At 41.1% G+C, this 25,944-nt stretch overlaps 3 protein-coding genes across 8 annotated transcripts; 2 read left to right on the top strand and 1 right to left on the bottom strand.

Annotated features, from left to right (window-relative positions):
* Positions 1-1,921: 1,921 nt before the first annotated feature.
* Positions 1,922-7,674, top strand: LOC115740120 (probable receptor-like protein kinase At5g18500). Of its 2 annotated transcripts, none has more exons than XM_048274571.1 (8): positions 1,922-2,444; positions 2,770-3,551; positions 3,665-3,769; positions 4,156-4,278; positions 4,357-4,527; positions 4,718-4,847; positions 6,318-6,530; positions 7,215-7,674. In XM_048274571.1, exons 2-8 carry the CDS (start codon positions 2,809-2,811, stop codon positions 7,341-7,343), a joined length of 1,614 nt encoding a protein of 537 aa, XP_048130528.1. In that variant the 5' UTR covers positions 1,922-2,444; positions 2,770-2,808; the 3' UTR covers positions 7,344-7,674. The 2 variants fall into 2 exon arrangements, with proteins under 2 accessions (XP_048130528.1, XP_030529366.1); XM_030673506.2 differs by having other exon boundaries at positions 1,923-2,444; positions 2,873-3,551.
* Positions 7,675-9,456: 1,782 nt separating this feature from the next.
* LOC115740121 (shaggy-related protein kinase alpha-like) lies at positions 9,457-14,983 on the top strand. 5 transcript variants are annotated; one of them, XM_030673512.2, is made up of 13 exons: positions 9,457-9,578; positions 10,401-10,585; positions 10,729-10,821; positions 11,404-11,463; positions 11,568-11,840; positions 12,093-12,167; positions 12,412-12,468; positions 12,555-12,695; positions 12,781-12,831; positions 12,958-13,053; positions 13,133-13,216; positions 14,464-14,566; positions 14,657-14,983. In XM_030673512.2, exons 2-13 carry the CDS (start codon positions 10,472-10,474, stop codon positions 14,737-14,739), a joined length of 1,230 nt encoding a protein of 409 aa, XP_030529372.1. In that variant the 5' UTR covers positions 9,457-9,578; positions 10,401-10,471; the 3' UTR covers positions 14,740-14,983. The 5 variants fall into 5 exon arrangements, with proteins under 5 accessions (XP_030529372.1, XP_030529371.1, XP_048130545.1 ...); XM_030673511.2 differs by having other exon boundaries at positions 9,462-9,578; positions 10,398-10,585; XM_048274588.1 differs by having other exon boundaries at positions 9,481-9,576; positions 10,426-10,585.
* A 716-nt stretch (positions 14,984-15,699) lies between these two features.
* Positions 15,700-24,657, bottom strand: LOC115740287 (ABC transporter G family member 36-like). The gene is made up of 11 exons (XM_048276595.1): positions 24,128-24,657; positions 20,999-21,206; positions 20,696-20,849; positions 20,082-20,570; positions 19,707-19,987; positions 19,329-19,561; positions 18,994-19,134; positions 18,603-18,857; positions 18,343-18,517; positions 17,603-18,227; positions 15,700-17,485 (listed from the first exon to the last, which is right to left on the bottom strand). The coding sequence occupies exons 1-11, from the start codon at positions 24,626-24,628 to the stop codon at positions 15,700-15,702; spliced, it is 4,848 nt and encodes a 1,615-aa protein (XP_048132552.1). The 5' UTR covers positions 24,629-24,657.
* Between the last annotated feature and the right edge of the window lie 1,287 nt (positions 24,658-25,944).

The raw sequence follows: 25,944 nt of genomic DNA on the forward strand, positions 1-25,944 counted from the left end.
ATATAAATTTAATTTTAATTAATATGCGAAAATAAAAATTCGTATTGCTCGCTCTTACTAATAAGTAATAACCCACCGATTCCATCAGACCAGGTCGTTCTGTCCGATCCGATTTTCGAAAGAGATTGGACATGATCGGATCGAAAACCGATCACTCTTTATTTTTGTATCTGGCTGAAACAAGGAAAATTGGAAGGGTCCACGTAGTTGTTGTATATACAAGCAACAAGCTGGCTCTCCCTAAGATGGCAGTGTATGGTTTGAAGTTTGATGACTCGGGAGAAAAAAATAAAATAACCATAACCATAACCAGCCTACTCCCATAAATATGTCATTGCTGTGCGCACCGCAAAGGCGACCTGGCACACGCACAGCTCAGCAACATGGTCCCCAAAGATGATGAGAAGGAGCACACTCCGAGATGATGCTGGCCTGCTTCGACCAAAAAAGATGATGCTGGCCTTAGCCATTAGCTGGATAAGGGCCAAAAACATAAAGTTGTACTTGCACGTTAGGGTTTGCACAAATCATTCATTTTCTAGGGGGGGGGACCAAAAGGGGAAACCGAGCAGCTGAATGGAGATATTGCGAAAGGTTCGGGTTGTTTCGGGCGGTCGAGAGAACAAAGATCATCGAATTCGATTCGGCACGAGGCTAGTGACGAGAGAGTGATCACTTACGGATTCTCTCATGCAAGGATGAAGTAGGGGGGCGAACTTGGTCCGCTGGTCGTGGATTGACATTTAACAGGAAATGGGTAGCTCGTATGATAAACTATGGACAGTTTGTTGGTGAAATCTCTTTGTACGGTCCTTAGGTAACTTCTCCACTGTACTTCATCCATTAGTAGAGGGAGTTGAATTTTAATGGGGGGGGCACCCATCATTTTTTTTTTAAGGACAACTTGCGTTTATGATTGCTAAAAGCGACACCCACCTAAATTACGGTGGCTATCCACTGTACTTGACTCTGTCGTCCATTAGTTGAAGGACTTGAATTTCCAGGGGGGACCACCCTGGTCCTAAATGTTTTTTTAGGACAATCTTCAGTCATAAATGATGAAGGTGAATGAAACCCACTGGTCAGTATCACCTCTGTTCTTCAGATTCATTGTCATGTAGCCACTCATTTTCACCTTTAGCCCAATGGCTGGGGGGCCATAGACTCCATGGATGTTGTGGAAAATTGAAAAAAAAATAAAAATGGCTCCCTTTTTTGTTGTATTGTATCATGGTTCTGGTCAAATGATGTTTCAACTTTTCTTAGTAGCAACAGCAGCCATTGAATCAGGCATATGTTTATAATTTTTTTTTCCCTCAGTAATGTACAATTGAGAACAATATTAATATGGGTTTACAGTAGCTTTAAGGATACATTGTCAGGGACTCAGGGGGCAGTGAGAATGTTGTCTGTCTGAGTCCGGCCCCCACACACACTATCTATGAACTTGGCGAGGCATGCTGTGATTGTGTGAATGGGAGTTTTGCACAGCTCAAGCGGCCAGTTTTGTCCTCTGGAGGTTTTCTTTGTTTGTCCCTTTAGAGGGAAGACTGTCAAACCAGAAAATGAAACTTTTTCCTTCCTATTGCTTTTCCCATAAACCAATCCCTGGATCAGACTAAATTGCTAGTCTATTTTCTCCTCCACTCCACCATCAAAATCATAAGATTTCATCACCCACTTCATCTTCAATTGGGGTGTTTGACCATCACATGCATAGTGTTTGTTTTTTGGCCGAACTCCACATGCATAGTTTAATGCAGCCAAGGAAACCCAAGAAAAAGATTTAAGATTGAAGACGTTTGTGCACAACCCAACAAAACCTGTCATTTGTTTAATGCCGTCTGGTCTGATTTTGCATTTTGCCCAGACGAGCGAAAATAAAAATTCGAGACTTTTTCAGTGGATTTCTGATGGACAGTCGATGTCCATGACAGATCGTGATGGAGAATCAAATCTCAATGAGGTTATGGTAGCTCTTTTACATGCACAAATTCATTTGCCTTCTCTTTTACTGTATTGATGGGAAGCTGTAAGAGCACCTACCACTGATAACTCCACCCCCTCTTCTTTGTTTATCCCCAGGACACAAACCAAACCAACTCATCTCTGATATTCCTTTATTTCCCGTTTTCTCTTTGCAACAAACCTCCCCACCTTCCCTTGCGTTTCTGGGTCTCAGAGAAAGCTACATTTCAGCTTAGATTCAATCTCACATTAAGCTTGCTGATGGGAAAAACCAGGTTTTGCATTGTGCATATATAATTGGCTTTCTCGAACAAGCCGTGGCTGATTCAAGTTTCTTGAAATGTCTTTTATGAGCTGAAAATGGGTTGCTTGGTTTCCTTTTGGAGAGATCTATGATTGTGGGATTGAGCTCTCCTCGCAAGATTAAGTGTTTGTCGGAGATCTAGAAGTCTGGATGTGAAGCCCCTCTGAGAAAGGTGAGAAATTGATGAATTGTCTTTCCTCGTTTTAGCCTCTGTCGTGTCAATTTTTGTGCTGGTTCAATAGCAAAATTTTCTTTTGTTTTAGGATGCTGGTCAGATTGTCAATAAGACACATTGATAGGAATGCTAGTTTCGTCTTTATCTTCTGCAGTGTCTCGATCTAATGATGACATTGACAAGCCGGTGTAGGCTTTTGCTTTCTCGTTTGTGGTATTGATTAGCCAATCACTTTGCAGTCTTTCCGGTGTTTTAGGAAATAAAAATGTGGGCATTTTGATGACTGCCATTATGACTAGGCGTAGCTTCTCTGATGCTCTAAGATGCCTGAAACTATTTGTGAATCTGGAAATGGAAGTTGATGATCCTACTAGTGCAAGGCTGCGCTTTGAGGAAGTTGCTAAGTTCTTTTACACATTTTGTAGGCACTGAAATTATGGCCGCAGATCTCAATGCTGAATTATCCAAGGATACTGCCATTTTCAACCTTAAGGTTTGGCAAGTCATAGGAATCGTCGTGGGTTTGTTTATCGTAATCATTCTCTCAGTATTATCGCTGTGCTTAATGTCGAAGAAAAAATCGAGAAGAACGCCAGACAAACTGCCCCTCAGCCAGATTCCGACTGTTTCGAAGGAAATCAAAGAAGTTAGGGTGGAGCAAGTGTCAACCAGTGCATTCGCTCCCCGCGATGGCATCCTTCTCACTATTCAGGACAAATCCAGTGACAAAGAATCGGATAAAGTGCTTGTGCATCTTGGCATGGAGAAACTGTACAAAGGAGATAATAGCAGCCAGTCCGGGTCATTTCATCATGTGGACAGAGATGGTTATGGATCCCAATCAGGAGACGAATCAAACTCGGGCATTGCAACTGTTTTCAAACCTTCTTCGTCACACCCAACAACCACTCCTTCACCTTTGTCTGGTTTGCCTGAGTTTTCGCACTTGGGCTGGGGTCACTGGTTTACGTTGAGGGATCTTGAGCTAGCAACAAACCGGTTTTCCAAGGAAAATGTCCTTGGTGAGGGAGGTTATGGAGTTGTTTACAGGGGCCGTCTTATTAATGGGACTCCCGTGGCAGTTAAGAAGCTTCTGAACAACCTGTAAGTTTACATTTTCAGTACAACTCATAGGGTTGACACTATTTGTTTTTGGTCCCTTTAACATTTGACTTGGATTCCTAAGGAAATTTGTTTTTTCAAACTCTATGTGATAGGGGCCAAGCAGAGAAAGAATTCAGAGTGGAAGTCGAAGCCATTGGGCATGTGCGCCATAAGAATTTGGTTCGTCTTCTTGGGTACTGCATTGAAGGGACACATAGGTACTGCTCCTCTTCATGGTGGTTCGAGTCTTCTGGTAGATTACGATCTCCAGTGTACAATAAGTTGAAGTATGGAACCACTGTGCAACCAAAAAGTGCAATGTGAAGGAAAATTTGGTGGAATAACAAAAGCGCTGCATGTAAGATCAATAGTGGAGAAATATTGAACTGAGAACGTTGCTTTAGGCGTGATGGATTATGGATAAGCTGGTAGCTCATACTAAAAACAATTAAATACTATGCCATCATTACGTAGAACCCAATTTACTTCACCAAATAAGACAGAATCCATGTTCGCATCTGAGTAGCACAGTAGCTTGATTTTGCTTCAACTATAATGTGGTTTCCTTGGTGCTAAATTGTACCCGTTGTGTGAAAACTCATAGGATTTTGGTGTATGAGTATGTCAACAATGGGAACCTGGAGCAGTGGCTTCACGGAGCTATGCGCCAGCAGGGATATCTCACTTGGGAAGCTCGAATAAAGGTTCTGCTTGGCACAGCTAAAGCGTAGGTTCATTCTGTATATCTTCTACAAATTTCATGTGGTTTCTTTCTAGTTTTAAGCTGAAGTTCATGATTTTGCAGTCTAGCTTACCTTCATGAAGCCATAGAGCCTAAAGTTGTTCACCGAGATATTAAGTCGAGCAATATATTGATTGATGATGAATTCAATTCCAAGGTATCTGATTTTGGTTTGGCCAAGTTGCTAGGTGAAGGGAAAAGTCATGTCACAACTCGAGTTATGGGAACTTTTGGGTTAGTTTCCTTCTTTCCTTTTATTCTATGACAATATAGTCAGTCATCCCTCACATAAGAGATCTTTCTTTTTTTGACAGTATAGTCATTCTTCCCTCGCATGCCCGATCTTCCTTTTTTCCCCAAGGAAAAATTGGACTTAATTGGTAAAACTATTTCCGTGATTGACTCTTCATCTTAATTCTATCAGGTATGTGGCTCCTGAGTATGCAAATACTGGCCTTTTAAATGAAAAGAGCGATGTCTACAGCTTTGGTGTGCTTGTACTTGAAGCAATCACTGGTAGAGATCCTGTTGACTATGGACGTCCAACCAGTGAGGTACACAATCATGCCATTGGAATAGCATATACAAATTGTCTAAAATTTCTCAAGTTTTTGACATGCATAATATGCATGTTTCAGCTGCTTCTGGCAAACTGATTCTAGATTTTTGGTTGTAAGACATTGTTTTTCTAGATCACTTCCTCTCTGTACTGCAACAGCAATACAAAAGTTGCGACTGTACCGGCTAACAAGGTGATCATGTGTAAACTATGTTGGAGAACACATATAAGGCTTTGGAAAGCCAGTTATTTCTCGATTCCAGGATGCTTTTGAGAAAAAGCATAGTAAGCCTCTGGAGTTTTAGGGGCTTTTGCATAGCAATAGGAGCTGTCTCCTGCTTCCTTGTCATCCTTGAAGTAATTGATCATCCTTGTTCATACTTTCTATTAGAGAACTGTTCAAAATAATTGACTGCATGTTCGAGTCAACTGGCCAAGTCTTAGTCTACAATGTTGTATGTCGTATATTATGTTTTGATCTTCTAGAAAGAGTCGATGGACTCTTCTATTCTAGTCTCCCCGGTCACTGAAGGTGGCGGCCTGCACTCGGCCACTCTCCCCTTGCCGGGCCAAGTCCCCCCTTGCTTTGCTTATGGATAAGCCGTAGTTGTAGTTGTCCCTCAAAATGCGGAAACCTATACAGTTTGAGTGCGAATAATTGACCGTATGTTCCACTATCTACTATACATTTCTCCAATTAGAAGTTTGTTGGGTCAAGTTTTGCCATTAGCATGCCATTGTGTTAGACTTGGATTTATGAGTTCAGTTGGTCTCTTCCATGCTTTCTACAATTTGCTTGGGGGAACTCTTGTAGGGTACTTGCTCTTTTTAGGAATTTATGTAGACTGACCTCGTGCCAGTTTATCTGCAAAACTTCGTTCAATTTTCACTTCATCAATTTTAGGTGGTTTCTCTGTATTTGCCTGTGCTGGTTGATTCGTATAAATAAGGTGCTATTACCTTGGCGTAACATTTCATCAGTTACAATTGGTTGCATCCTGCTATCATATGGCACATGCGGTTCTCTCTCAAAGCCTAAGTTTGTCAATAGCTGTTTTGCTTCTTCATTTGTCACATTCACAAAAATGATACGTCTGCAGTAAATATATGATAGTTTCCTGCAAAAAAAGTCGCCTTCTGAGAAAATTTATGTGGCCTAAGAATTTAGTGACTCTGGCTATCCCTAGTGGTAGAACTATATCTGTAGAGTCTTCTGTTCAGCATTCCATTTTTGAAGTTCTCTGCTCACTTTGTCCACCCCCATTAGCATTAGATTGCAAAAATCTGTACTTAAAAGTTACTGATATTTGCTTCCAAAAGGGTCTTTTATCATCGCACGGTGCCTTTATATTCTGCATCCTCATTTCTTTTATTGTGCTTTCAGCAGTCCTGTTTCATCTCTGTTGAACTACTTAATGAACATTTCCATCCTGACAAGTCTGATCAATAAGTCATTATTTTTCAGGTGAATCTGGTTGATTGGTTGAAAATGATGGTCGGCACCCGCCGGTCAGAAGAGGTGGTTGATCCTAATATTGAGGTCAGGCCCCCAACTAGAGCCTTGAAACGAGCCCTTTTGACAGCTTTGAGGTGCGTTGACCCAGATCATGAAAAGAGACCCAAGATGGGCCAAGTTGTCCGAATGCTTGAATCTGAGGAGTATCCAATACCAAGAGAGGTAGCCGTTCTGATTATGTTTACCTCTTTTCCAATTGGATCTTGTAGATCAAATTTCATTGTAGTGGACCTCTCAATGACATCCACTCCATTTTCCTGCTGCTCCCTTCACGGTCTGCATTTCCCTTCAGTAATGCATAGTAAGAGTGTTTTGTAGAGTTCCCATTGTCTCATATCAACTTGACTGCCTCATTTCAAGTACCCTTATCTCAGATGTCCCATTTCATGGGGCATTTCTATTATTCGAAGCATTGTCCAAACTCCTTGACTGGAGATTGATTGTCATTGATGAAACACACATATTGTACTCCGAGCTGAGAGTAAGAGATATACTTCCTCACAGCCACACAACACCTCAGCTAGGGATTGATACTTTCAAGTGAAAAAAGATACTATCCATAGGGTGACGGCGACGGTATGCTGACCTACTCACCAAATCTTCAGCTTGGTAACCTCCATAGTGCGCATCACAAGATGTGTCCATCAATCTCTAGTTTTGCTTCCAGCTGATCCTTCTTCTTCCGACAAGCATCACAGTACTAAATTCTATCACGTACCTCATGCAAAGCATTCCCGTCGGAACTTCCATCAAACGCTGCACTTTTCCAATCCATACATCTCATCGGATATCAAGACATTGTTCCAGTTTTGTTCCTCCTAAGAAGTATCGCATCCGTGGTTTCAGGATAGAAGGCACCGCAGAACTCAAGGAGGTGGCAGCATAGAGATGGATTCCCAAAGGGAAAACTCCGACACGGATCGGAGCGACTGCCCAGGTTCAAGATCAGAGAGCAAAGCGTATCTGCGAACGTGAAAGAAGCGGATCTACACGAACTGCTTGTCCCATATGGGGAACCCAGAGCTGAGGCAGTATTCATGATACTTCTCTTCCCCATTTTCCCAATGAGATGGTGATTGTTAGGCATGTGGTTTGGGAAGGGACATGATCATTCTTTTGTTTTTTCGTTTTCGGCTTCTACTTCTTCTTTGCTCTTTTGTTTTTTTACTTTTTGTAGGTGATGAATGATTGTTGCCTGTGTGTGGAAGTGGAGTATTGTGAAGAACCTTAGCATAGAGGGTGTGTACAGATTGATTGGCATCCAAAGATCGATGGATTAAAATGCTTCATTAGTCCTTTGTTGGAAAGAGAAGATGGGAGTTAGTACGACGTACCGATAATGCTAAGGTTGTCGAAAATGATCAATCAACATGGTATCTGTATGTTTTAATAATTTAGAGGTACAATGCAAGCTCATGAGATTATACTTTGGTCAACGTTTACATTCCCAATGCAACAAGTTATGCTTTGTTGTTTCTGTATAAGTAGATAAATCCCAATGACTATCAATCGTGCAACTTAGTTATATGTCCATCTTTTGACTTTATATCCTGCATAAAGTGAAGGATACTGGGAAAAACATGACAATGATTTACCCAAATTGTCCATATATCTCGCACAAAATGGTGATCGGAAGTTCTTGTGCATTTCATCATAACTTTCCATATGGCAATTCGATAAAAAGTCAAGGAATTTATATTTGCTGCATGGAATTTTGCCAACAAACAATATGTCAAAAGTCATTCAATTCAAAAGGGGATAATTATTGTAAGTCATAAAACTTATCAACTTTGTGCCTTTTAAGTCTTAGGCAACGTTTGGTTCGGCTTTGGAAATGAGGTTTGAGAAAATGCAAATGCTAAAAACCTAAATCCCTTTGGGAAAAATAAATTGCATTTGGTAAAAAAATTTCTTGCAAATGATTTTTTTTTTGGGTCCAACTTGCAAAGGGAGGGTTGCATTTTTTTATTACTTTTTTGTTAAAAAATCTTAAACCTTCGTTGGAGCCGGCGAGTCGGATCCGACGTTGGCGGCCATTGCTTGAGGTCGCCCAACCTTGGGCGGTTCCTGGTGAGGGTCACACGGCCCACGCTACCCTCGCCAGGGTAGCGTGATCTTTTGTGAGTGGTTGCAACCTAAGGCAACCCCTTGTGGAGGTGTTGCGACCTCGATCAGAACAGTCTAGGTCATGACCTCAAGAGGCCCTCGTTGGGGTTGCGCGATCCTAGGTGAGGGCCGCTTGAGGTTGCAGGAACCCAAGCGACCAATTCCTAAGGAGGTGTGACCCCAGGTTATTGTCGGCCTCACATTGACCAAATCTGGTCTTGCCGAGGATATGAATAGTAACAAGAAATGCTGAAAGATGAACAGTAACAACAAAGGCAAAACAGAAAAATGAAGAAAAAAATAGTGAGGTTAGTTTTGGAAAAAAAATCATTAAATCCTACAAATGACATCCCGCTAATGCTAAAAGCAAAAGCAGGTGTAGGTGGGGACCTATCTTGGGCTTTCAGCTTTGCTAAGACCAGAATTTAGCCAAATACCGAATTGAAAGCTGAACCAAACGCCTAATTTTTTCCCCCAAGGACTTGTGGCGTGCCTTGAACTTTGAAGGCTGAAAATCCCTTAGAACAGCTGAATCAAATTTAAGTCTTTCAATTTGTAAATTTGATCCAGATGAGTCAAACGAGACCAAAAAAAATCTAGTTGAGTCAAGAAGAAAGGAATCAAAGTGCATGAAAATTGTAATAAATAAACAGAAAAAAAAAACTCTTGAAATTGAACTATACGAAATTTACAAGTCTTAGGACCAGTAAATTAACAAATTAAATTCAAACAATAATTGTGTGCTTAATAATTACTTTAAAAACTCCGAAAAACAATCATGAGAGACCCGCTGTTAATTTAGATTAAACTGTAAATGACACAACACCTGTATGAAAAATTAAATTCCAAGCTAGCATATTTGCTTGGAACACGAGCCAAAATTAGGAACATTCAACTGTATTTTGACGGGGTTTCTTTCTCACGTTCTTCCTCGACTATAGCCGCATTATTACAACGCAAAGAACAAACAGAAAGGAAAGAGAAAAAGCATGGGCACTGTGAACAAACAAAATGGATCTGCCACTCTCTCTCTCTCTCTCTCTCCATGTCTCGTTTCTTGATCGCCATTAGAGCCTCCGTTTGACCACTGGTTCTCGGCACTTACAGCACAGGTAGCTGGTTCGTTTCGATGTAGCTGTCGTTCCGTTTACGCATTGTTAGCTCTTTCGAGCGAGTTCAAGCTTTGAGCTTGGATTGGATCGGACTGACCTTCTTTTCAACGCTTTTCGGAAACGATTATGGGGGCATTTTGCGCTGATGAAGGTTCGTCCTTTTTCGGTCTTGGTTTTCGATGCTCGGTCTTAATGCGCTTGCCCTGTAGTGTTCTTGGTTGAAAGTTGTTTGCTTTCATTCTCTGTCCTCTTTAAGTATACTTTTCGTGGGAGGCGCAAAATCACAGGGTTTCGTTTTGTTGCTTTGGTGTTTCATGTCATTTTTGTGGTGCCGTTGTTGTGTTCTGCTAAGGTAGTTCTGGAGTACCTATGACAGGTACCCCTGATCTCAACAACTCAAAAAAGCTCACGAAGTGGCAAATTTGATAAATATTTGGTTCACATTGAATGAAAACATGTAAAGTTTCTTAAAGGGGTGTCCTTTTCACTTTGGAGTTATTGTTATAGACATCAGGTTAGATTTACCTTCCTATTAGTAATTTCACTCTTGTTCGTGTTAGACTCGGGTCCTGTTTGGTCAGAAAGCTGCGGAAATGCACTCGTGGTCACTAGTGATCACTGATCATTGGGTTGAGTTGTAAATTCCAAGGGCTTGGACACTGGAAATAGTTTCTCATTACTTAGCTAGAACAGTATGTCGCCATTTAGTAGGGATGAAGGTGGGCAAGGGATGGTGCATGTTAATTGCTTTCTTTCTCTGTGAGTTCCTCTGTAAGACTAAAGATCTTTGTTGATCTTGTTGTTCCAATTTCAGCAGGTCGATGAACAAAGCCGCTTTGTACAGGTAGAAAATCTACAAGCTTAAGAGGAAGCTTGTGGGAGCAAATGGCATCAGTAGGTGTCCCACCTGCTTCTGGTTTGAGAGATACTTGTGGATATGCTCTTGGCGCAGATAGGTTGCCAGAAGAGATGAATGATATGAAAATTAGGGATGAAAAAGTATGTTCTTGAGTTATTTTATTACCTTGATAGTTACATTTGTATTTCTAATGCCACTCCTAGCAATTATGTTGTTTTTGTTATCCTTATGCTTGTTTCTGCTGATCTTGAGCATCGGAAATTTGCACCTTGATGAATTCTAGGAGATGGAAGCAACGGTTATTAACGGTAATGGGACGGAGACAGGTCATATTATAGTGACAACTATTGGTGGTAGAAATGGCCAGCCCAAGCAGGTATTCATGCTTGTATTCTTTTATAATGATCATTCTTCTGAAGCATTTTGCACATTCTGTTAGTTGTGTATCGATCTTCTCGTTGAATGGCATCTTTTCATGTTTGGGGGTCTTTTCTGTCTCCACGTCTATGCAGTTTGGAGTTCAGAACTCATGCTTCTATGGTCCATTCTTAGTTTTTCTCCTTCGAACCATGAACTAATGACTTTTTTCCAGCGTATCTTAAAGTTTTGGTTTCATTTTCGTGGCTCAATATTAAGAAGTGATTTGCTGATGATGAGATCTGTATAAAATGAACATGGTCAATTAATATCATGCTTTAGACATCTATTAGCTAAGTATAAACAATCAAGCATGAACTTGTTCTTTTACATGTCTGTTTTACGGGATAAGAGGCACATATAATCTCAGTTGGCCATAATTTGGTTACTACATTTCTGGAGTAATGATGAAAATATAGTTTACTGTCATTATCGTCTATGTGTTATTGAAATGTGTGTGAGATGCTTGTTTCTGCCTCAATTTTCCTCCCCATTGATCATATATCTCTGTTGCGGGTACCTTTTGTTTTTATAATTTCAGACAATAAGCTATATGGCTGAGCGAGCGGTTGGACAGGGATCATTTGGAGTGGTGTTCCAGGTATGTCGTTGTTGCTTGTGTTGTAATTCATTGGTACCAAAAACTTGCCAATACATTTGAATTTTATAGGAAAGATTGTTAATATTTAGACTGCTTCTACATAGGCAAAATGCTTAGAGACAGGTGAAACAGTGGCTATTAAGAAGGTTCTTCAAGATAAGAGGTATAAGAATCGGGAATTGCAAACAATGCGTCTCCTTGACCACCCAAATGTTGTGTTCTTGAAGCATTGCTTCTTCTCAACGAGTGAAAAGGATGAGCTATATCTGAACCTTGTTCTGGAGTATGTACCCGAAACAGTTCACCGTGTGATCAAGCACTACAACAAGCTTAACCAAAGGATGCCTCTAATTTATGTGAAACTTTATGCATACCAGGTATCCTATCAATATTCTTGCTTTGGCTCTTATATCACTTCCGCAATATTACCCAGTTAATATGGAGAAGCACTCTGTGGTCCGGTCCCAGTTATGGGGATAGTGTTTCCTTGACTTTCTCTTACTAGTTTGCTGGATTTCAATGATCCCAACTTGAGCATTCCAGTGATATGTGTCCTGTTATTTATCTTTCCTGACCAAACTGTATCTTCCCTGTTGCTGGTGTATGTTACTGTTCTTGGAATGTGGAAGATCTTCAGGGCATTGTCTTACATTCACCGCAGTATCGGAGTGTGTCATCGGGATATCAAACCTCAAAATCTTTTAGTGAGTTCATCAGCTAGTACAATTTTGATGCTCTAAAGTACTTAATCCTTTGGCTTGGCATTTAGGAGTGTGTTTCTTTTCTAAGTTCCTTCATCATCGAAGAAAGATACACATTTGGGCGATGGTTCTTCTCTGGCTATAGCATATCATTTTATGTCCTCATTAAGAACCAATGGAGGGTGCTTTAAGATATATTTCGTTTGGCTCTGTAATCATGAAGGTAGTTTCTTTACTCCCTCTGCAGGTAAATCCTCACACGCACCAGCTCAAGCTATGTGATTTTGGAAGTGCAAAAGTATTGGTACGTACCTGCTATTCAATAGGCAACCAGCATATCCCCTCCCTTGTTTGGTATAAAGAAATTTAAGTTATGTTGTTTTTTTATAGGTAAAAGGGGAGCCAAATATATCATACATCTGCTCGAGGTACTATAGGGCTCCTGAGCTTATTTTTGGAGCAACTGAATATACAGCAGCTATTGACATCTGGTCTGCCGGCTGCGTTCTGGCTGAGCTACTACTTGGACAAGTAATGCTTTCCATGTTCCACTTCTGCTTCTCTATGCAATTCAAATTCGCTGGGAATTTTAGTTGTATCACTAACTTGGTTGCAGCCTCTGTTTCCTGGTGAGAGTGGAGTGGATCAGCTGGTTGAGATTATCAAGGTGCTGGAGTTTCCTTCAATTTCAGTAGTCAAAGTTCACATGCATTTGAAGACCCTGGAATACTTTGGTCTGCATTTGGTTGAGGCATCCGTTTTTCCTGTGTGTTTTTGGGTAACTGTTTTGCAGGTTCTAGGCACCCCAACTAGAGAAGAAATCAAGTGTATGAATCCTAATTATACAGAGTTCAAATTCCCCCAAATAAAAGCTCACCCATGGCACAAGGTATATAGACTTGAGTGTAGTTTGTAATCTGCCGTATAGTTAATATCTATACGACCTTTACTTTTCTTTTGTTTGTCAGATATTCCACACACGCATGCCTCCTGAAGCTGTTGATCTGGTTTCAAGATTACTCCAGTATTCTCCGAACCTACGGTGCACAGCTGTGAGTATCAATTATCTGTTTGCTTAGCTCTTATTTATTTTTATTTTTATTTTTTTTGGGGGGGTGGTTGTGTGTGGGGAGGGAGCTTGGGATGAGAACTGGAATCAATTTGCACTTGGGTGTCGAAATTTTGTAACGGGAAAACTTGCTGATAACAAAAATAGAACAGAATGGAAAAGTATTAGTAATTGCAAAATGGACTAGTTATGACCTAGGAAGCATCGACACTCTTGGGGGGCCTCCATGTCATGTCGAGTCCGACACTCTTAGACGCTCTTCGACATGCGAACGGCACATGGTCAGCGTTCTAGACATGCCAGCGACATGCTAATTTAGCATCCCGACACGCCATTTCTGCATGCATGGGGTCAATTTTTAAGCATTTTCAGTAAATTAGGGGTCAAAATGTAAATTTATCAAGATTATGTATACATGAGTCATATACCCAGTCACCCCAAAATTAATATGCCCACCCGACCCAAAAGAAACCTAATCGTGAATCCGTGATAGAAGAAAAAGAAATTCACTACTGATATTTTTATATATGCATGATAAGTTTCATGTATAAATAAAGGTATATATTTAATACACAATGTGCCTCAGTGTGTCGGAATTCTTTATTTTTTGAGAAATCACGTGTCGGCATGTCGTGTCGTGTCTTGTCGCTTGTCGTGTCGGTGCTTCATGGGTTATGACAAGGACCCAATTAAAAGAAGATGGATAGAGCTTCACACTTAGTTGATTGCAGTAGCTTGCTCTTTCTGAAGATGTGTATTTGACATCAAGTATTCCGGTGATTAATAACCCTGTGTTCATGGATGAGTGGCATTAGTAAACGCCTACTATCTATCGGTTCTGCATCTGGTCAATAGTTTGGCATAGTCCTTGGATAGAAATTGAATGACGTCTCAGAGCATGCAGTAATAGAGTGGTTCTTCCTGGGATAGAAATAGAATGGTATCTCATGCTATGCAGTATTAATACACATGGTTGGATGTCTGAGACATGTACCTTAAGCCTCTTATTGTCCAATTAAATGTCTTTAATCTAAGTGTACCTGTTTCTGCTTTAGTTGCATGTAAACACAATGAAGTTGCTTCTATTCCTTTATGGAGATTGAGTCTGGTAAATATTGGATATTGGATTGCCTCTGAATTAGTACTTCAGGGTATTAACCTATTCCATGAGGCTGGCTTCCTTTTTTGAAAAGATCCTAGTTGATGAGTACCTCCTTACATACCTTGCAGCTGGATGCCTTAATCCATCCTTTCTTTGATGAGTTGTGCGATCCCAATGCCCGCTTGCCAAATGGAAGATCTCTTCCACCACTGTTCAACTTTAAATCTAATGGTGTGATGGTTTTTTTCTTAAATCAATCTTGAGTTTTCTCTTAACATGGTGCGATATTCTCATTGAGTGCTTTTTGCTGCTTCTAATCAGAACTAAAAGGAGTGCCAGCTGAGGTGTTGTCAAAGTTGATCCCGGAGCATGCTAGGAAGCAGTGTGCCTCTGTAGGGTTGTAATGAAATGTGAAGTGTACCTATAACGACTGTTGTTTCTCTATTTTAAAGTTATGATTTCTCATGTCTTGTGTGTCCTATTCTAATTTATGTTCTTTTCTATGTGCAGCTTTTGTTGTTAGATACCTGTTTTACTGTATCACTTGGTCCAGACAGGACCAAAGTTGCCTTCTGTTTGACATGTCCACGATGAAAGATTGTCATATCATTGTCATAGTAATTTGAAGTCTCTTTTGATTTGTTTTTCTATTGTTGAAAGATGGGTGAGACTTGGGATCATTTTTCGTTTTTCGTTATTCTAGAATGGAATAGGGTTGATAGAATTGAAGATGTCTCACAAGAACTGATGAATAAAAATGCAAATTGTCCTCTAAAGCACAATACTGTTGATCGAAATGGAAGTGTAGGTTCCAGAAGTACTATGGGAGAAACTGCACGATTCTGTTTGCTTGGCAAGCCAATCTCTCGTGCATGAAAGCACAGCTCCTTTAGCTTGATATTGGTCATCTGTTCCAGTTTGAGCATTGACAATAGGAGATTCGCTGCCTCTGTATGTTTTGGGACATGGATATGCAGCCTTATCAAGCCACGCACACTCACAAGCAGTAAAACTGCAAGATCGGCTGAGTAGACTCCATAGTCCTTGATGCTCATTGACGTATACAGAACTTTTCGGTGGCTAGCTTCGGTTAGTTTGTAACACTAGCTTACTCGAGTTCGCTGAGAGTGTGTAACCGAGTCGTTTGTATCATATAGATGTGGTTATAACCACACAGTAATAGCACTGTGAAAATTTGCCTGGCTCGTCTAACGGTACACCTAATTTAGAAATATTGCACTTTATACATCGAGGACTCGAAAGAATATAAAACTGAACATCTAAATGCTCATCTACATCTGACCCCAGCCATACTCTTCTCAAGCACCCCTGTGATGTCCAGATGATGTGCAAAAAATCTATAGCTACATTTGAGGGGGCGAGTTGTGCTTCAGGACGACAAAGAAGAGGAAGGCCAGGCAAGCAAATAAGAGGGACATCACGGACAAGATGGCCATGTCGGTTCCTGTCCTGTCATAGCTCAAACTTCTCACCGAAGCCAACCTATCCCATACATAAGAACCGTCTGGCAGTTTTGGGCAACTGCAATCTGATGCGCACTCTTTAGTGTTGCAGTAGAAACTGATTGAAGTCATCACATTCATAGCATATTGGAAAGGGTTGCTCCAATACATCCACCGGTAGAACCTTATGTCTGATAGCACAACGACTATTCCAGAAGCCGAAACCCAAAGTGATGTCACAATCGACACAGCAAATGCAGCCAGTGTAGGCACTGGTGCTAGGAAAGTGATCATCATTCCGAAGTATGTCATGCAAATTGTGAACACAAAGAGCACAGTCCAGTACATCATGAACTCATGGATGGAACCAGTTCCAATTCCAGCCATAACATTCCCGATTCCTGCTAATGTGAGTGTTGCAATGAAGAAGTACGGAATTTCTGCCAGTGCCCACGACAGTGGATAAAAGATAGGATGGTACATCCCTGCCCTCTTCTCTCTAAAGTACACTAATCTGTCTGTGCCAATCTGAGGAATGACATTATTTGCTGATATGACTCCTATGAGAATTGCTTGCATATATATATAGAGCGAGCGCGAAGTCAGGCCATATACGTCCTCATATTCAATCTTCCAATATAGGGAACCCATGAGAAGACCAATCATGATGCACCCAGTTAGTCTGCCAAATGTGTATTGTACATTTCTCCACAGGAATCTTTGAGTTCTGAGCAGTACCATTATGGCTTGCAGTGTGTGTGGAGCAGGATAAACAGAAGACGAAACCATGTAATTCCTATCCTCAGTTAAACTCTTTATGCTGCGAATTTCTCTGTTGTTCACTTCATGCAGGGAACTAGCTTGGTAGGCCTCTGCAAAATTTATCATTGGTGCCGCTCTCCTTTTTATGCCTAATCCGAGAGTTGCCATGACAAAACCAACTGGACTCGCTCTTTTGGAATACCAGGGAAATTTTGGAACTGATAAGAAATAATCTAGCAGGTCACTGCAGTCGGGTCCGATTGGGCCAAAGAATGCTTGCTGCCCTTCATGTGTCAAAATTAGGGCCAAGTCGAAGAAATCAAGTGTGCGAGCATTAGGGTGTGCTAAAGTGGCAACAATAACACGCCCTGAATTGGAAACTTGAGATAGAATGTTGAGGATACTTGACGTACCTCTGCTGTCCAGTCCTGATACCGGTTCTTCGAGAAAGAGAATACTTGGATTAGCAGCTAGTTCAACAGCAATGGTTATCTTTTTGGCTATCTCAAATGTTTTCCCAGTAGCATCACCAAGGGAACCAACTAGTTGATTTGAGTAAGGCAATAGATCAAGTTGGTCAAGGACTAGCTCCACATGGATGCGACAATTCCCAGAACCGATTGTTTGACCAAGACGGAGTGCAGCGCTGAAATGAAGGGTCTCACGCACTGATAGATAAGGTTGGTGTGCATCGAGCTTCTCTACATAGCCAATAAGTCTAGAATAGGCAGGACCCTTTTGCCAACTTTTTGCCTGGAGGTTGCCCTTGAGGCTGCCAATTGAAGGTGCCCTCCCAGCCAGGCATTTCAGAAGAGTAGATTGACTTCCTTTCGAACCGCCCATTAAAGCAAGCATGTTCCTAGGCCTAGCGTAACCCGTGATGTTGCTGAAAATTGAAGTACCCTCTTCCATGTCTTCATCGTACCTTATTTAGGGAGAGTAGGGTGTTAGACAGTGTGCAAATGGATAAAGCAAGCACACTCATACAGTCAACATTGCATGGAAATACGTGGAAGGAAAATTCCATGAGGATAGGATGTACCTCATGAATGATAGATCCTCAAAAAGGAGAGTTATTGGCTCTAGTGGAATGCCTGGTCCATTCTTCTCCATATCAACCCTGAACTCCTCTATCCATTTTTCAACTCCGCCGTTGTCCCTTATTTTTCCGTATCTTTGTCGTCCAGAGTATCTGGAAGCTTTGAAACTATCGGTTTGTCCATTGGGACTTTCCAGTGACTGAAAACCACTCTCCATGTCCTCTTTAAGGTTTCTGATTGTCGGCGACCATCTGATAGAGGGCAAGGATTGGCTGGGTCCTGTGAATTCTATCCTCTTTAGCCCTAGTAATCCGAGGAAGTTGGCGATGAAAGTCCACCCAATAAGAACGATGTAAGGTAGCCAGCGCTTTTCGGCATCTTCAGATAGCTGATAGAATGCGAGGTACACTTTTCCAACGGTCATGTTAGGGAATTGATCGCAGAAGGCAAGCTGGCTTTGGTAACTGGAGCAAGGATCTTGATAGTCATTTTGAAATTGAATCCTGCAAAATAATACGTTGGCCCAGTGGATTGGGTTCACCTGGACTAGCCATTTCCAGTATACCGGCACATTGGATGGGTAAATCACAAAACCACTGAACAGCAGGAAGATTGAAACTAGTAGGCCTGCCAAAAAGATGCAATTTTTGTCAGCTATTCTCACTTGATGCAGGATTTGTTTAAACAATGCAAAATGACCTCATAAGCATTGTGATTCTGATTCTTTAAGGAGATGATATACCTGCCAGGGCATTCCCAACTTCTGGGATCGCGGAAATGGCACTGAGAAAGAAAAATACCGACGATCCAAAGTACGCGACCAAGAATAAGAGCAGTAAATACTGGAAAAATGGTGCTCCATTTCCTGTTGATGATAGCCCAGCCAGGAAATAGACACTAACTGTATATGCTGTTGCCTGCAAAAGGCAATAGATATGTTGGAGTTTTATCTAGGTTCGCAACGATATCTAATTTGAAGAGGAAACAAACTAAGTGTGGTACTTCTATTAGGGTCTGCGGTAGGTTGACTACACAATGGGCGATGACATATGAGGAGACCCTGTAAAATCTCTGAGCCTTGTGCTTGTAGAAGGTTGGCCTCTGGAGCAAATACAGAGGAAGCTGCACCAAATTTATGAGCGTAATGCTCATGGTGGATACGAATCCAAGGGCCCTTACTGAGTTCATCTGCTGTTGGTTGTAATTGCCGCCAAGCTTGTAGAATAGTGTTCCCGCAAATAAGCCCAGTACAATTGCCTGCAAAATGAACATATCTGCCGCTCATTTCTTGAATGAAGCAAACTTCACGCGAAAAGCGGATCTTATGTAGTTTCGGTCGTTCTGTGAACTTGGCTCTCTGTACTAGAATCTTCTGATAGCATAAGTTTGTGACCTGGAAAAGCCTCAGTTTAATAAAAGCATGTAGCCTCTTCGTGATCTTGATTTGCCTCTTGATGAGTGTTTGAGTAGATTTCCACCATGTCTGGACGAACGGCCTCTGGAATTGCTTCCATTGAGCTTGGTACTCATCTTCCTGCATGGTGAGAAATCATTAGCTGTTGTGACCAGGCTAGTCATCTTCTTTCTTTATCTCATGCTCAACTTTCTCAAGTTTCTTTTTTCATCCCATCCATGATACTTTTTTTTCATCGCATTTATCTTGCTGCCTCCCAACCCTCTTAGAAAGGAAGACAAAAAAGCCAAAGTTGCAAAAGATGTCTCTCATACCTCTTCTTTGTAACGCTCAACTTGGAGACGGATATGGCCTCTTGCTTGCTTTAGCATGGAGTATACGTGTGAGGATCGCTCATGTTGCATCTTTTGGGGTCTAACTGAGAGATATTGCATCTCATCGTTGTTTATGGATATCGCAGTCACCACATCCCCGACCTGAACTCTTCCGGTGCTTTCAATTCCCCCTGAATGCCCTATTTTGCTTGATAGCTTGGCAACCACCAATTCTGCAGCAAAGTAACAATAGTCACCCATCTCTTAGGCTTCCTCAAATGTCCGACATTCGACTTTAGCCTGTTAACTTGGCATATATTGGTTCATTGACATGAACAGGCCTAATAGTTATGTCTTGCAACATCTAGAGCGGCTTACCTGTCTCTTTTCTCGGCTGCACATCCACTGTGCAATGGTACTTAGATGGTGTCTTGAGACTCAACCCAAGTCCCGGCTCGCTCTCTACCCAGTAGGTATGCTTTACCTCATCTTCATGCACAATCCTCAGTATGTCTTTGTGGTGATCTGAAGCGTTGTAGCACTCAATAAGCTCCTCTAGAGTCAAGGATGTCGCTCCTGGTGCCACATACTTGGACCCATCTCCAGCTGCTATGTCTTCAAGAAATTCATTTGATTCCACAAGCAATGGTTTTATGTACCTGCTTGTGATGTCAGTGACATAATGTTAGCTCTATGTTGGCAAAAATTGTCACACCGCTTAATAGTATGTCCCAAACTCAGATGCATACTAACCCGAGTTTCGTGAAGTATGGGATGGCGTCATGGCGAGTGCCTTGGAAGAGAACATGGCCATTGCTCAGCAGTATAACTCGGTCGAAAAGATCGAATATCCCTTGGGAGAGTTGGGTCAGCGACACAATTGCAGATGATTGCTCAATTCTGCTGATGGTGCGTAGGGTGTCCACCAGGTCGTAGGTGGCTGTGAGATCAGAACTTGAAAATGGTTGGTCATAAATCATGACGGAGTATGTTCCGAGTGCCAATTCAGCCGTTGTGAGCTTCTGGCGATCAAAATCGGAGAAGCCTTCTCCGGTGAGCTTGTGCTCGACTTCCTTCAAACTTAGAATTGCTAAAACATATTCCAGGAACGGATCTTGTCCTTCCACAAGTGCATGTGCAAAGAATTTCCTCATCTGAGGAGTGAAGTTCTCTGGCCGGAGACCCTGGGTGCAATCCCTTGCAAACTCAAGTGTCTCTCTAACCGATAAAAATGGAATGTGTCTGCAGATTTCCAGAAAAAGTGTTAAGGACGTGACCGTGTGCTTATCAAAGACTAGACAAAATTTCAATCGCAAGCCTCGCCTAATCTGCACAGAATGTCGGTGTTCAGGCGATAGAGGACTCACTCGTTAAGTTGGCCATTAACGTACGCAATGAATCTGCTAAGGCATATATCAGTGACGGATTTGTCGTTGTACATCACTGAGCCTTCCAAACTTGAGTTTGGAGTTACTTTAGCTCTGCCTGCCAGGATTTCTAGGAGGGTGCTCTTTCCGCTTCCTGCAGAATTGTATATCCAATGGATCAGTCACTTGACAGAAAAGTTTGCTACTATCAACATTACTTGGCTTATCGATTTTAGAGGTGGCCTCTTTAGATTTATCATTTCGACAGGTATCATTGCTGTACTAGAGGAAATTTTCAGCTACCTGGAGGTCCTAGCAACAGAGTCATCGAGCCCGGCATGATGTACCCGTCCACTCCCTCCAGGACACGCATCAAAATCGAGCTTTTTCTCTGAAGTATAGTCTTGACTGGCCCAAGGAGGCATCCCATCAATTTGTTCCCGAAGGTTGCATAGCCTCCCGAGGAGATTTCGCAGTTTCTGGAATATCTAATGCCGAAGAACCGAACCACCTGCAAGACAGTTCGATTTTTGCTGAACCTTAGATACTGCTTACGTTGGTTAACTGTCGGAATGATGTATGTTTACCTTATGTTCATGTTCTGTTTCCGGCAATTAGTTCTGTATCGTAATGGCATTATCATTTTGGGTACATCCCATGTGTAGTCAGGAATGATCATTAGCCTTTTTTTTTTGGTCAAAAGAAACGATCATTAGCTCGCTATGCATATTTTCAATGGAAAATGACATGGCTATCAACAATATATACTGGGTTTTTCGTTTTATTTTGGGTAATAAAACGAGGGATAATAGTCCAAAAAATTCTAAACCTATTATACCGCAGCCAATTCAGTCCTAAACATTTAGTTGGGCCAATGTAGTTTTCAACCGTTTGGAGATTTGTCAATTTAGTCCTAAATTTTTTGATAATTTGTCAATTTGGTCTTTTTTGCCAATATAAGTTTAGCACTAAATTGACAAAACTTCAAAAGATTTAGGACTAAATCGGCAACTTCAAAATGTTTAAGACTAAATTGAAGTATTTGAAATATTTAGGACTAAATTGACAAATCGTCACATGGTTCGGGACTAAATTAGCACAAGTAAAAGGTTTAAGACTGAATGGGCAAATCATCATAAAAAGTTCTAGCACCTTTTGGGAAATTTTTCAGACAGAACCTTGTTTTCATTCCATGTATGACGTATGAATGAGTGGACAGCCATCTGAAAAGGATAGGTGAAGATCTTAATCAAGGGTCAACTTGAACGTCAATCTCTTCTTGTATTTGATATGGTCGACTGAAGGACCCAAAAAATTAGTGTCAAAGCTTGGGGCCTGATATGGAAAAGTCTATCACAATCAGGAAGAGAAAAGGACAAATAGAGGAGCTCCGGCCAAACAACAAGTAAGATTCTCCAATTTTTCGTATCACGTCAGCCGGCTATGATCATGACTTTATGTTTAGAAATTACATGTTTCTTATGTTGGTGACGAGGAAGTAGGAAAATGTTTCTAAAAAGTCCTAAGCCTATTTTGGGGAAAAATACATTTTTAGTGTCAAAAGTTGTGTACGGAAATCACTTTGGTGCCAAAAGTTTCAATCCGATCACTTTAGTGCCAAGTCGGAGATAAAAGGATCATTTTGGTGCTTACGGCGAGAATTTTCGGCCAAAATTGCTACGTGTCATTAATAATTATTTTTTTAAATAAAAAATGACATTTTAAAAAATAAATAAATCCACGTGGACTTCTGCACTTTAAAATAAAAAAAATTCAAATTTAAAAATTAGATAAAAATTAAATTCATTAAAAATAAGCTAATTTTTTTAAAAAAAAATTAAAGCTAAAAAAAAAAATTTGGTGGAGAACTAGGCAGCGAACCTTAAGCCCCACCATTGTCAGTAATGCTAGTGGTGATGGGGCATGGCCCGCGGGAGTAGCCGAGCCTCGGCTAGGGGCCGACGACCCCTGCCAACCGCGGGCAAGGGTCGCCGGCCCCCGCCGAGGACCGCCACTTAGGAGGGGGGGTTGGTTGCTAGTGGCGGCCCTCGGCCGGACCTAGGCGAAGGCCGGCGACCCTTGCTCGATCTAGGTGAGGGCCTCGCCTGCCGGCCATGCCCCACCACCGCTAGCCATTGCCGGCGACGTGGGGCGGGGGCGGCGAGGGCTATGCAAAGCCCTCACCGCCTTCAAACATTCACCCTTTTTTTTTTTAAATTTTTTTTAATTTTTAACCTAAATTTTCAAATTATTTTGAAAAAAACAATTTGTATTTTTTTTTATTTTTGTAAGCTAATCAAGTTTTTATTTTTATTCTTAGTATTGTTTTATTTTTACCTTGTTATATCTTGATTGGACCTCGCCATTGCCACGTCAATTTCAAATAATAATAAAATAATGCCACATCGGATTTCTAGCGGAACAAATTGGACTTGTCACTAAAACGATCATTTTTCAAAAAAACTTGGCACTAAAGTGATCCAACTGAAATTTTTGGCACTAAAGTTATCTACATACACAACTTTTAGTCCTAAAAGTGTACTTTTCCTACCTATTCTGCTTTTACCAATTCAATTCTAAATTTTTTACTTTTGTCAATCGCTGATCTTAATGCCAACAGTCCTGCGTGGACAATTTTTAATATTTTTATTTTATTTCTTTTTCTTATTGTAGTCGGTGAGAGTCGTCGGGCCTTCGTCGGCTGTAGGTGAGGGCTGGGCAACCCTTGCCCAAGTTTGGGCCTGGATGCCTTGCCTACAGCTGCGATGGCCTCGCCCAAATCTAGGCATGGTTGCCTTGCTGCAGTTGCGATGGCCTCGCCCTAATCTAGGCAAGACCGAGTGAGGGCTCGATGACCATTGTCTAGTGGCTGGCAAGGGCTTGATGATCTTCACTGGTCACATTATGAAAAAAAATAAAGAAAAGAAAAAATGCATAAAAATAAATAAATAATCGAATAGATTAAAATATTATTAAAAATTATCCACGTCAGATCTGGCCGTGCTACGTAGGCCGGTCGGCGCCCACATCGACGATTTCGGACCAAAATTGATCGGATGAACTCAATTGGCAAAACAAGAAAAAGATTTAGGACTCAATTGATAAAATTAAAAGGTTTATGACTGAATTGACAAAAGTGCAACATTATTAGGATTTTTGTGATAATTTTTCCTAAGAAAGTATCGTACTTTTCAATGATGTTCTTATTGTTTGTAATAGGAAGGAAATATTTGCTGTTGAACTTCGTAAAGGGTGGTCGAGATCACTTCTTGATTCTTCTTGATCTATATGGCATCAATCAACGTTCTTATTCAAGCTTAAACATATGAACTATTTATATAGAGAAGAGACTGTAGTCTGTAACGCATGTCATTGCATGGTTTATGTATGGCATGTAAAAGAACATAAAGAGAGAGTCACGCTGTATTTCACCTGCTGCGGGATAGGGGGTGTGATCTTGGCCATGTCCCGCAAATAACTCACGAAACCATCCTTCAGCAAGTACTCCATTCCCATAAGCTCCTCCGACTTCTTCCTCGCGCTCTCATCTCCTTCGTCTCTGATCTCTTCCATGTCGCCTCCGACGTCTCCGGCAAACGCTCTTCCAGCTTCGCTCCTCAAACCGTTCCTCTTCAAGCTCTCGTACATCCTCAGCGCCACTTGCCTCGCGGTCTTGGGCGACGCGCTCTCTATCTTCCTCCGCACGTCTGGGGACGACCGGCCCAAGAACCTCGCTGCCCCGCGGGGAGTCACGGGCGTCATCGGGGCTGCGCTCCCCGGGGCTGGCAAAGTGATCACGCTGGCGGCGTCGCTTCTCACCGTGTGCTCACTGGGGAAGGAGGGCCTCTGCGCATCGACGTTGTTCGTGGCGCTGCCTTCTTGTGCCCACCACATCATGTTCGGCTGCGGGCTCACCGGAGAATTGTTTGCCATTTTTTCGGCTATGGAAAGATGGAGCGTTTCTGAAACACCAGAGGTTGAAGCTAGTCTTTCTTTTGGTGTCTTGACAAGCAGAGAAGACGACGGTCCTTAAATGACCCAAGGAAACCTCAAATGTGACTTTTTTTTTTTTTTTGGTCGGATCAAATGTGACTTAAACTATAGTCATGTTGGAATGTAAAGTATTAAAACTTGTTTTATTTGTCTTCACTATATTGAAGTTGCTAAGCCGTCCTTGTTATGATATTCAGAGAGAGAGAGAGAGAGAGAGAGAGAGAGAGAGAGAAGTCAACTCCAAGTGAATGAGTCGCCACGTGGAAGATGTGGGAATGAGTAGGGACAAGAAGATGGAAATATTTTGGTCACATGTGACATCTTTATTTGTCTGCACTATATTGAAGTTGCTTTCTATTTTTGTAAGGGGGAACCAATACATAAGATGAGCCAAAGGTAACATTCATAACTTTGAAGTGTAAAGATGCAAATAGTATTGATTAATTCGGGGGAAAAAAATGTAAATGGCAATCAAAATAGTGGCCGCAAACATTCACTTTTAGTTTGGGCTTCATTTGTTTCACAAACGACAAATGATTCACTTGACATAATTAACTAATGAAATGTTTTCACTATCAATAATAATTTGTATCTAAACATTTTCGTAGACTATGAAATTTTTTTAATTCATTCATTTTTGTAAGTGATAAAAGCGATTATTTATAGAAAGTGATTTTTGAAACATTCCATGAAACAAATGAAGCCTGTCAAAAACATTTTGGTTGCAAAAATGGCTTAGTAAATTGGTGGGAAAATTGTCCAAAAAGTTCTAAACTTATTGCATTTGTGCTAATTCAATCCTAAACTTTTCAATTGTGTTAATTTAGTTATAAACCTTTTGGCAACTTGTCAATTTTAATCCTAAACAATTCAATCCTATATCTTTCAATTATGCCAATTTGGTCTTAAACCTTTTAATGATTTGTCAAACTAGTCTTAAACCTTTTCATGAATTACCAATTTAGTCCTTTTGGCAAATTACTCAAATAATAGGTTTAGGACTAAAATGGCAAAACTTCAAAAGATTTAGGACTAATGCTCCGTTTGTTTCGCGAAAAATATGATCTTTCCGGAAAATGTTTTCTGGGAAAATGACTTCATTTTCTGATTTTTGGCAAAAACTTGAAAAAGTTTCGGAAAATATTTTCCATTTTTTGGTAAGAAAATTGACAAAACTAAAGTAAAAGCAAGCTATATACTTTAGGTCATATAGCCTGGTCCTTGACAGTGTTAAGAGTATTTTCCTAATTTGTATC

The sequence above is a fragment of the Rhodamnia argentea genome, chromosome 1 (genome assembly GCF_020921035.1).
Source record: "Rhodamnia argentea isolate NSW1041297 chromosome 1, ASM2092103v1, whole genome shotgun sequence".
NCBI classification, from domain to species: Eukaryota; Viridiplantae; Streptophyta; class Magnoliopsida; order Myrtales; family Myrtaceae; genus Rhodamnia; species Rhodamnia argentea.